General features: G+C 52.2%; 1 protein-coding gene across 3 annotated transcripts in view; it reads right to left on the reverse strand.

Moving 5' to 3' along the window:
- The window catches only part of MFSD12 (major facilitator superfamily domain containing 12), a 12,816-nt gene extending 4,806 nt beyond the window's left edge, over positions 1-8,010 (reverse strand). For all 3 annotated transcript variants that reach the window (XM_023512591.1, XM_012804494.2, XM_003788867.3), the window contains exons 1-2: positions 7,546-8,010; positions 1,456-1,666 (exon numbers count right to left, since the gene is read on the reverse strand). In XM_023512591.1, the coding sequence (XP_023368359.1) occupies positions 1,456-1,666; positions 7,546-7,843 (509 nt within the window). In that variant the 5' untranslated portion in view covers positions 7,844-8,010. The remainder of the gene's footprint in view (positions 1-1,455; positions 1,667-7,545) is intronic.
- Between the last annotated feature and the right edge of the window lie 3,549 nt (positions 8,011-11,559).

Consider the following 11,559-nt stretch of genomic DNA (forward strand, 5'->3'; position numbering starts at 1 on the left):
AAAAAAAAAAGAAGAAAAGAAAAGAAAAGAAAGAAAGAAAAAGAATAGAAAAGAAAAACTAGCTAGGTGTTGTGGTAGGTATCTATAGTCTCACCTACTTGGGAGGCCGACGTAGGAGGATCACTTGAATCCAAGAGTTTGAGGTTACTGTGAACTATGATTCCACAGCACTCTACCCTGGGCAACAGAGTGAGACTCCGTCTCAAATAAATAGATAAATAAATAAATGGCAAAGACTCATGGTCTAGAAGCATCCAGGCCTCCTCCTGCCTGCAGACCCACTTGGCCAGGGGTGTAGGAGGAGTCTTCAGTTTCCCTGTCTGAAAACAGGAACAATGCCATCTCCAGAGGCCAAATGAGCCTGTTAGGAAGTCAGCTGGCACAGTGCTGGCACATAGGAAGTGCCTTGGTCAGCGGGGGCCCTAGGGATTGAGCAATCCCTGTCGTTGGCACATCTCTTTATCAGGACCACAATGGGGAACTAAAAGGTGGGGGTAAGGAGTGGCCAAAATGGACAGGCTGGTCTAGAGATAGAATACGGCCCCTGATAAAGATGTTTTGAGCACATAACAGCCTCAACCTGTCTCCACCTTGGAATGTGGAGGAAACAGTTTTTGCCACCTTGGTACAAGGTGAGGATTAAAGAAGTTGATTTGTGTCAAGGCCATAAAACAATGCCTGGCACACAGCAAGCATTCAATAAACACTCTTATTGTCATATCCAGAATGATTTCCTCTAGCATCTCAAGCAAGGTGATGGGTAATGTCACCTGGGTGCCAAATGTCCCTGCTTGTGGCAAGCAGAGTTCTATGACAGCCCTGGAGATGCACCTTGTCACAGTCCCCACCTTGGAGGCAGGATATCACCTCCAGCTATAGGTTTTGTTCTGTGGCAGATGTAGGGGAACTCTGCAAATATAATTTAGAGCCTTGGGCAGTGTGGGTGGGCCTGGCCCAATCAGGCAAAGCTTTGAACTGCTAGCCTCAAGCAATCATCCTGCCTTAGCTCCCAGAGTGCTGGGTTTACAGGTATGAGCCACCATGCCCAGCTGGGTGGGACACTGAAAGAGGGTTGAGGGCTTCTCTGAAGTGAGAGGTTCCTTTGCTAGTCTCGAAACAGAGGTCAGCCCTATGAGCTCCACAAGTGCAAAAAAAAAAAAGAAAATTCTGCCACCAACCATGTGAGCACAGAAGAGGGACCCCAGCCCTGACCAACCCCGAAAATGCAGCCTTAAGACAGACCCTGAGGCAGGAACCCCCAGCTAAACTTCTAAATCTTGACTCACAGAAACTGAGAGATGATATAAACATGTGTCATCCCAAGCCACTAAATTTGTGATAACTTGTTACATAGTGCCAGCCCACTGAGCCACTATTTGACAACTGTGCCAGGGACCGTGGTTAGGGATTTTAGAGGTTCCTGGCCTGGCCTGCCCTACCCTACCCGGGGGGTACCTGAGTGCTGTGAGTTCCACCTTCTCGTGGTCGTTGGTGACCAGCTCTGGGATGAGGCTGAGGTGGGAGATCTGTGTGGCAGCCCAGCCAAACTGGAAGACGACAATGAAGGGCCCATAGTAAAGGAGGGCAGCCCACTCAGGCGTGGCCACCCTGCAGCCCAGGCAAGGGCTGAAGATGAAGGGGAAGGACAGCAGGACGCAGATGGTGCCTGTGGACAGGGAGACGGAAGGACAGATCACAGGATTGTCCCACACCAGCCTAGGGATCCAAGTCTTATGGCCCCTTGTAACAAAGGGGGAAACCAAGGTAGAAAGATCTGGTGCCTCTCTAAGGTCACACAGCCAAGCAGGATAAAGTGGCCAGGCCTGGTTGGGCGCGGTGGCTCACTCCTGTAATCCCAGCACTTGGGAGGCTGAGGCGGGTGGACTGCCTGAGCTCACAGGTTCAAGACCAACACAAGCAAGAGTAAAACCCCATCTCTATAGCTGGGCGTTGTGGCAGGTGCCTGTAGTCCCAGCTACTTGGGAGGCTGAGGCAAGAGAACTGCTTAAGCCCAAGGTTGGAGGTTGCTGTGAGCTGTAACACTACGGCACTCTACCAAGGGTGATCAAATAAGACTTTGTCTCAAAAAAAAGGAGGGAGGGTGAGGCCTCCACCTACCACCAGTCAGATGGGGAAACTGAGGCAGTTGACGAGTGAGTGAGAAGGGACAGGAACAGGTCCTCTCCCTGCCAGCCTTGGGGAGGGTAAAGTGAGGAAAGTGACCCAGAGTGACTGAGGCCAGCCAGCAGGTACAAAGAGTACAGTAGGATTCCCCAAAGAACTGCCTACCACAGAGACACAATTTATACCACAGATTCTCTTCTTCCCATGCATAGCTGGAGGCCTATTTCTCTCTGCTCAGTCACTGTCAAGTGTCCTATGGGAGTCATGGCTCCCTTCCCAGGCCCCACTGTTCCGTGAGCTCCTAAGGGGGCCTCTCCCTGGAACACTTGGGTATCCTGGCTCCTGGGGACAGAGTTTAGAAAATAAGAGCCTGCCACTATCTATCAAGACCTGCTCTGGGCGAAACTCTCCCTGTCTATGTGCTGGATAAACCCCAATACCTCAGAATGAAAGCAGGGTCCTCCCTGCAGCCCACCAGGCCCTGCACAACCTGTCTCATCCCTTCCCTACCCTCCCCTTCCTTACCTGCTCCAGCAGACATAGCCTGTAACATGCCAGGGACAGTCCTGCCCCAGGACCTTTGCATAGGCTGTGCCCTCTGCCCAGTTCACTCCCTCATTTCTTTCACGTTTGTGCTTGAGGATCACCTGCTCAGAGAAGCCCTCCCAGAATAGCCCAGTCACTAGCAGTCCCAAATAGGCCTGAGACAATCTTTCCTGAGCCCTGCTCTGTCTACTTCATATCCATCAGCACACCTGGAAATTTTGTCTGCTTGTTTCCTGCCTGCTTCCCTCATCAGACAGTAGGCTCCATGGGGAGTGGGTAACAGGTCCTTCTGAATAACTTCCATGTACCCAGCACCTAGCACAGTTACCTTTTTAAAATCATTTTTTATTTATTTATTTTGCAGGTTTTGGCCAGAGCTGGGTTTGAACCCGCCACCTCCGGCATACAGGGCTGGGGCCCTACTCCTTTGAGCCACAGGCACTGCCCTGTAGAAAGAAAGGGCTACACCAAGGTTACCTTTTGAATGAGTAACAATAATCACAGACTTATCCGGTGAGGTGGTTCACATTTTAATCCTAGCACTATGGGAGGCTGAGGCAGGTGGATTGCCTGAGCTCACAGGTTTGAGACCAGCCTGAGCCAGAGTGAGACCTCATCTCTTACAAAAAAAAAAAAAAAACAGCCAGGTGTTGTGGGTACCTATAGTCCCAGCTACTTGAAAGTCTGAGGCAAGAGAATTGCTTGAGCCCAAGAGTTGGAGGTTGCTGTGAACTATGAGGCCACAGCACTCTACCAAGGGCAACAAAGTAAGACTCCATCTCAAAAAATAAAATAAAATAATAATCATGGACTCCTGACATGGTGTTCATAGTACAGGGGTTACAGCGCTGGCCACATGCACCTAGACTGGCGGGTTCAAACCAGCCCGGGTCAGCTAAACAACAATGACGTCAACAACAACAACAACAACAAACAGCCAGGAGTTGTGGCAGGTGCCTGTAGTCCCAGCTACTTGGGAGGCTGAGGCAAGAGAATCGCATAAGACCAAGAGTTTGAGGTTGCTGTGAGCTGTGACGCCACAGCACTCTACTGTGGGCAACATAGTTAGACTCTGTCTCAAAAAAAAAAAAAAAAAAACACCGTGGACTCCATATACAGCCCAAAGGGGTAGGTGTTATTATCCCCATTTTCCAGGGAAGGAAACTGAGGCCCACTGAAAGCCAGACTGGCTCTGCACACTGCTCCTCCCAACCTGGAGACTGGAGGGGCCTGAGCCAAGTTGGCAGCTGGACTTCCTCCAGATCCAGAGGTGACCTCATGCCTGAGAGCTTGGGCCTGCCCCTTCAGCCTCAGGATTGGGAAATGAAACCAAAACCACCCTCAACTATTTCTTTAAGGGAACTGGTGCCTACAAGGGTATGAGCAGATTCCTAGGGACATAAAGGCTACCTGTGATAGAGGGGGTGGTCACAAACTGTGGACTCTAGTCTGGAGAATGTCCCTTGTTGGCCAGACGCCACCTGCCCACTGACCAGTCTGGGTTAACCATTGTTGGAGCTAGGTTGCCTGGGTGGGGAACCTTGGGCAAGTGACTGTGTCTATTTGGGCTTCAGTTTCCAGAAAACAGGGGTAATGAAAATTCCTGAAAATGTGAAGATTAAGGGTTAATGTGTGGAACAAGCAGGAGGTCCTACAACTCTGAGTCACTTCCTGCCTCAGCAGATTCAAAGCCAAGACCTTTCCACAGCTGTTTTCACTATTTAAAATACATCACCACCACACCCCTCACTCCTAGTCATCCTTCAAGACCCTAAAACTAATATCCCCTCTTCCTTCCGAAGCCTTATCTTGCTATCTGCCCAAGTCCACAGGTGTCCATGGTCACAGAGGATCCTCTCTCAGGGTTGTAGGAGTAAGCCCTGAGGGCCTGTTAAGGGATGGAGTCCATCTACAGACTCAGAGGTGAAAAAGAGAAGTGGGGACTGTTACCAGGATGAACTTTACTCAAGTTGACTAACCAGTGTGAAGAGGGGCTGCCCTGGTTTCTTAGCTCAACAAGTGCAGCTGGGTCCTCCCCTGTGCCCACCCTTAGGTAGGGAAAGGACAAAAGTAGAGGCCTCAGTGTCTGATTGGGCACCCATCCCCTGGTTCACGTATAAGGCAAAAACATAAAGCCTTTGGTCCTTTTTTCTTTTCTTTTCTTTTTTTTCTTTTTTTGAGACTTACTTTGCCACCCTGGGTAGAGTGCCATGGCTGGCGTCACAGCTAACAGCAACCTCAAATTCTTGGGCTTAAGTGATTCTCCTGCCTCAGCCTCCCAAAGTAGTTAGGACTACAGGGCCTCACAACACCTGGCTATTTTTTTTTTTTTTTTGAGACAGAGCCTCAAGCTGTCCCCCTGGGTAGAGCGTCGTGGCATTACAGCTCACAGCAACCTCCAACTCCTGGGCTCAAGCGAGTCTCCTGCCTCCGCCTCCCAAGTAGCTGGGACTACAGGCGCCTGCCACAACGCCCGGCTATTTTTTTTTGGTTGCAGCCGTCATTGTTGTTTGGCGGGTCCAGGCTGGGGATTCGAACCCGCCACCTTAGGTGTACGTGGCTGGCGCCTTAGCCGGTTGAGCTATAGGCGTCGAGCCACACCTGGCTATTTTTGAAGATGAGGTCTCGCCCTGGCTCAGGCGAGTCTCAAACCTGTGAGCTAAGGCAATCCACCCGCCTCAGCCTCCCAAGTGCTAGGATTACAGGCGTGAGCCACCTCCCCTAGCCCTTCAGTCCTTTATTTACAAAGGTGCACCCAGGCCCTCTCCTCAGACTCCTAGAACGCTTCCCACTTATGAAAGGAGCACACAGTCAGGCCTAGAGGTTCTAAGCTGGTAATGGTTCCACTCTCGGGCCTTTTCATATGCAGTGGCCCCTTCACAGGGCTGGTTCATCTCCTCAGAGGGGTCTCTTCCACTCAGGAATTCTCTCCTTTGACTTTGTGTTTGCCTGGGAGATGCTGGGCTCAGCTCTGCAACCAATCTGTCTATTAAAGAGGAAGGGTTAACTGTTCCCCTTTGTTCCTGTCTGCCACAGCCTCAAGTAACCCAGAGACAGCCTATCAGACTTGAAAATCCAGCCTCTCGGCTATAGCTACTGCAATGCCAGCTACCCTAAGGCCACCCAGAAATCTGCTCATCTTTGTAAAAAAGTGTTCCTCATAAGAGAATTCTAAAACCTCTGCCCTCAGTTGTTGCTCATTAGGGAGGCTTCTATTCACTTCCCTGGCTCCCAAACACCTGCCACCCAGAGCAGGCACATCTGTAAGTATCATGGCCAGGGATAATCTCTAGGCGCTGGGCCAGGGAAAGAAGCACCCTGCAAGCTTATCAATGTGCTCAGGGCAGGATGACCCAGCCTGATGGGTGGGCCTCCTGCCCTTTAAGACAGTCCTCTCTAATCAGGGTGCCTCCCAGACATTGAGGATCTTCTAACTCCAGTCAGCAAGAAGGATGCGAAGCAAGAACAGGACATAGACCCCCACCCCTCAAATCGGAGCTCCCAGGACAACACACCCAAGCCAGCACCTCCAAGCACCAGGTTGCCAGAGATGAGAAAAGGGTGCTCTGGGGGAACAGACAGAGGGGGCTCTAGGAAGCCTGACCCCTCTCTTAGGCAGAGCTGTCCAAATGGTCACCCAATGGAAAGGGAGGTCAGCGGAGCAGTCAGACCCAACTGAGAGAGGGTTCTGTGTGCCCCTGGGGTTCAGAAAAAGGGAATTCACACAAAGCATCCTGGGAACAATCAGATGGACAGGGCCCTGCAGGTCAGACAATAGCCAAGAGGCAGACAGGGCTGGATGCAGTGGCTCAAGCCTGTAATCCTAGCACTCTGAGAGGCCAAGGTGGGTGGATTGCTTGAGCTGAGGAATTTGAGACTAGCCTGAGAAAGAGGGAGACCTAGTCTCTACTAAAAAAAGAAAAAACTACACACTTGTTATGGTGGGTGCCTGTAGTCCCAGCTACTTGGGAGGCTGAGGCAAGAGGATCCTTAGAGTCCAAGAGTTTAAGGTTGCTGTGAGCTAGGACGCTACAGCTCTCTACCCAGGAAAACAAAGTTAGACTCTGTCTAAAAAAAGGGGAGGGGAGTCGCCTGTGGCTCAGTGAGTAGGGCACCAGCCCCATATACTGGAGGTGGTGGGTTAAAACCTGGCCTCTGGCCCAAAAAAAAAAAGCCAGTAAGGTAGCTCATGTCTGTAATCCCAGCATTCTGGTAGGCCTAGGCAGGTGGACTGCCTGAGCTCACAGGTTTGAGACCAGACTGAGCAAGAGAGAGACTCCGTCTCTAAAAATAGCCGGGCGCTGTGGGGGCGGGGGGCCTGTAGTCCCAGCTACTTGGGAGGCGGAGGCAAGAGAATCACTTGAGCCCAAGAGTTTGAAGTTGCTGTGAGCGATGACGCCACTGCACTCTATCAAGGGAGACTAAGTGGGTCTCTGTCTCAAAAAAAAAAAAAAAGAGAGAAAGAGAGACAGAGATAGATAGGGAAGGCTGGGCCACAAGGCAGACAGGGAGGATATAGGGCCACTGAGCAGAAAGATGGGGGAGGCTCATGGGTCAGGCAGATAGAGGAGGGAAGCTCGGGCCACGTACAGACCTACAGAAGGGGGGGAGTCTCAGCCTATGGGACATGGAGAAGGGAGGCTCAGATCATGGACAGACGGACAGAGGGGGAAGCTCAGGCCATAAAAAGACAGAGGGGGATGGCTGACACCATGGACAGAGGAGGGAGGCTCAGGTCACGGTGCAGGCAGATGTGGGGGAGAATCAGGCCACAGGTAAACAGACAGAGGATGCAGGGACAGACAGAGGCTCACGAGTGGGAGAGTCTAGGGTGGAACTGCTAAAGAGCTGGTGGTGGCCGCGGCGGGCACTTACCGACTAGGTGCCAGGCCTTGCGCGGGCCATAGCGCGCGCAGCAGCCTGCGGCGCGGTCAGCCTCATAGCCCACGAGGGGCGTACACAGCCCATCCGCCACCTGGCCCAGCAGCAGCAGCAGGCCAGCGCCACGTGAACTGTAGGCGCTCACCGAGTGCAGGTAGAGCAGCAGGTAGGTGAACCACATGGACGCGCACAGGTCGTTGAGGAAATGGCCCACGGCGTAGCTGAGCCGCGCCAACAGGGACATCGGCCGCGGGGACGTCCCCGCCACAGCCGCTGGGGGCCCAGGGCCCATGGCGCCAAGCCGTGAGGACGCGCCACAACCAGGCACGTCGCGCGCTCCGCAGACGGGACCCTCACCTGGCGATGGCCCCGACTCTTGCGCGCCGGGTACCTAAGCGCCCAGTCCTCGCCCGACTCAGCTCAGCTGCTGCCGCAGAGACTGCTGCAGGAGAGATTGCGGCTCGGGCGGGGCGGGGCGGGGCGGCCTGAGGAATCCCGGCGAGCGGCGGCTACCTCCACCAATCGGAACCGCGACTCGGGACTTTCTAGCCAATCATCATGGAGGAGGCGTCGCCTCAGGGCTATCCGGGCCTCCATACTGCGCGCCCACGCGGTCCTAGCGCCCAGAGGATACAACCACTTTTAGGGTTTTCGGGGGCCCGGGACGGCAGGGAGTCTGTCTCCATCACCCGCAGACTAGGGAATGAAATAGAGAAGTGGCACCGCTGCCGCCCTCCCTGACTCTTGCCTCCAGGCCGCCCCACTCTGCGTCCCATTGAGGGCCGGGGAGGACGGGGTGGGATGGGGAGGAGATGAGGGTGAAGAGTCTTGAGTCCGATGTGGCCTTAGGATCCCGTGACTTCTTGGGCGGGACGCGGAGACGGCGTATTAGAACTAATTAATTTGCTATTAACGACATAATGGGATAATCATTATAATGATACCAGCTGGCATTTAACGAGCGTGCCAACTGCCAAGCATGCCCCACGTGGCGGAGGCGGGCGACAGGCTGGGGAGGAGACGTGCGATGCCCGGGAGCGCACAGTGAGTCAGGTGCGCGGAGTCAGGTGCATGTGACTCCGAGGCCACTGTCCTCGGCCTTCCTCCTCCCACTAACTGCCCTCCCACGTTGCAGCGGTTTCAAGTTCCTCCAAAGAATGGAAGCGCTTCCCCTCAAGTCCCTAAACCTCCTTCAGCGCTGTTTTCAGACGTCCTGGTCTACTGCTTCCCAGCTGTTCCACTTGGGACTAGTCCCTTAATCTAAGAAGACCTTGATCTCCCTAGCCACAGAATAGGAGTAATATAGCGGTGAGCTCCTACTTCCCTCTCACCCGGGAAGTAGGAGCTCAGAAAATACCAGTCTAATGCTTGAATGGTACAAATAGAGGCAGGGAAGCCAAAATGAAGAGTGAAATTGAGTCACAGGGACACACTTTATAAACCCTAGGCTCCAGCAGCCTCAGGGATACACAACTCCAACTCCTGTGCTGCCGCAGACTACACACTTTTATGAAAATAAGACAGAAAAATGGGTGAAGAGGGCGAATGGAGGCCAAGAGAGATAAAGTGAGCAGGGGAAGATGAGAGATATGAGGGCAGACTGCCTTGGAGGAGATGGAGGAGATAAAAGAATAATGAGAGATAAGAACCTCAATTCTTTCCTCCCTGTGTACACACTCCCCTTTAGAAATGAAAAATGACTTTCAAAAATACTAGCCCATGGCCAGGCCCAGGCTTGCAATCCTAGCACTCTGGGAGGACAAGGCAGGAGGATCCCTAGAAGCCAGGAGTTTGAGACCAGTCTGGGCAACATAGCAAGCTGTCTCTCTCTCTTTTTTTTTTTTTTTGCAGTTTTTGGCCGGGCCTGGGTTTAAACCCCCCACCTCCAGCATATGGAGCCAGCGCCCTAGTCCTTTGAGCCACAGGCGCCACCCATAGCAAGCTGTCTCTACAAACAAATTTAAAAATTAGCTGGGCAAGTCCCAGCTGCTTGGGAGGCTGAAGTGGAAGGATAGCTCAAGCTCAGGAGTTTGAGGCTGTAGTGAGCACTGCAGCCTGGGTGACAGAGTAAAACTCTGTCTTCAAAAAGAAAAAAAGGAGGCTCGGCGCCAACCACATACACTGAGGCTGGCAGGTTCAAACCCAGCCCGGGCCAGCTAAACAGCAATGACAACCTCAACAAAAAATAGCTGGGCATTGTGGTGGGCACTTGTAGTCCCAGCTACTTAGGAGGCTGAGGCAAGGGAATCGCTTAAGCCCAAGAGTTAGAGGTTGCTGTGAACTGTAACACCACCGCACTCTACCAAAGGTGACAAAGTGAGACTCTGTCTCAAAAAAAAAAACCAACCCAAGAGGGTGGCACCCATAGCTCAGTAGATAGGGTGCTAGCCACATACATGGAGCCACATACACGGGTTTGAACCTGGCCCAGGCCAGCTAAAATAACAATGACAACCACAACAAAAAAATAGCCAGGCATTGAGGCAGGGGCACCTATAGTCCCAGCTATTCGTGAAGCTGAGGCAAGAGAATTGCTTAAGCTCAAGAGTTTGAGGTTGCTGTGAGCTGTGACGACACAGCACTCTACTGAGGGCAACATAGTGAGACTCTGTCTCAAAAAAAAGGGGGGAAAAAAGGGTAGCACCTGTGGCTCAAGGAGTAGGGCACCAGCCCCATATACTGGAGGTGGCAGGTTCAGACCCATCCCTGACCAAAAGAAAAAAATTAGCCACTGGCCTATGCTTTTATTTATGTTCCTTGTTTCCTTCTTTTTTTTTTTTTTTTTGAGACAGAGCCTCAAGCCGTCCCCCTGGGTAGAGTGCCATGGCATCACAGCTCACAGCAACCTCCAACTCCTAGGCTCAAGCGAGTCTACTGTCTCAGCCTCACAAGTAGCTGGGACCACAGGTGCCTGCCACAACACCCGGCTATTTTTTGGTTGCAGCCGTCATTGTTGTTTGGCGGGCCCGGGCTGGATTCGAACTCACCATCTTAGGTGTATGTGGTGGCACCTTAGCCACTTGAGCTATAGGCGCTGAGCCCTTTGTTTCCTTTCATCCTACAAGATTCCTAAGAATGTTCACAGCACTTTATTCTCTCTCTTTTTTTTTTTTTTTTGACAGAGTCTCACTTTGTTGCCCTGAGTAGACTGCTGAGGCATCATAGCTCACAGCAACCTCAAACCCCTGGGCTCAAGCGATTCTCTTGCCTCAGCCTCTCGAGTAGCTGGGACTATAGGCTCCTGCCACAATGCTGGGCTTTTTTTTTTTTTTAAGAGACAGAGTCTCACAATGTTGCCCTCAGTAGAGTGCCATGTGTTGCCCTTGGTAGAGTGCTGTGAAGTCATAGCTCACATCAACCTCAAACTGAGACCAGATGTTCTGGTCTCGCTCTTGCTCAAGCTGGTCTTGAACATGTGAGCTCAGGCAATCCACTGGCCTTGGCCTCCCAGAGTGCTGGGATTACAGGCATGAGCCACCAAGCCTGCTTTCATGCCCATTTCACCATTCAGGAAGCTGAGATTCAAACAAAAGTCTCCTGCCTTAGGGCATGTGACTACCATGAAGCAGATGTGGGATTTAAACTCTGCTCTGTGTACCTCCAGTACCTTTGAGTTGTTTATTTACTGGCAGGGGAGGGCCCACCTGAGCATGCAGGAGCAAGTGGTCAGTGTCCACTCTGTTATTCAGCCTCCTGTATTGGTGAGGAATCCAGAAGCAATCCCTGCAGGACCCTGGAACAGATGTGGGTTGGGGTGGAGGTTGGAGTTGATAGAAGCACCGACAGATCTCTGGGATCTCATCCTTTTGGAACCAGCTAATATTCCTAGCCCTGACTTTGTGGGGAAAACAGGAACAAGTTCAACCCTGACCCTGGGACCTGTGAGGTCTAGCCCTGGTGCTGATGTATCATACATTCATTCAGTGGATCCAGCCTCATGCTAAGGAGACACAAAGATTCTGAAGTTTCTCCATCTTTAAGTTGCTGTAGTAACAGAGCTGAATCTTC

This window comes from Otolemur garnettii, unplaced genomic scaffold, assembly GCF_000181295.1.
Source record: "Otolemur garnettii isolate 467f Iridium unplaced genomic scaffold, OtoGar3 scaffold00029, whole genome shotgun sequence".
NCBI classification, from domain to species: domain Eukaryota; kingdom Metazoa; phylum Chordata; class Mammalia; order Primates; family Galagidae; genus Otolemur; species Otolemur garnettii.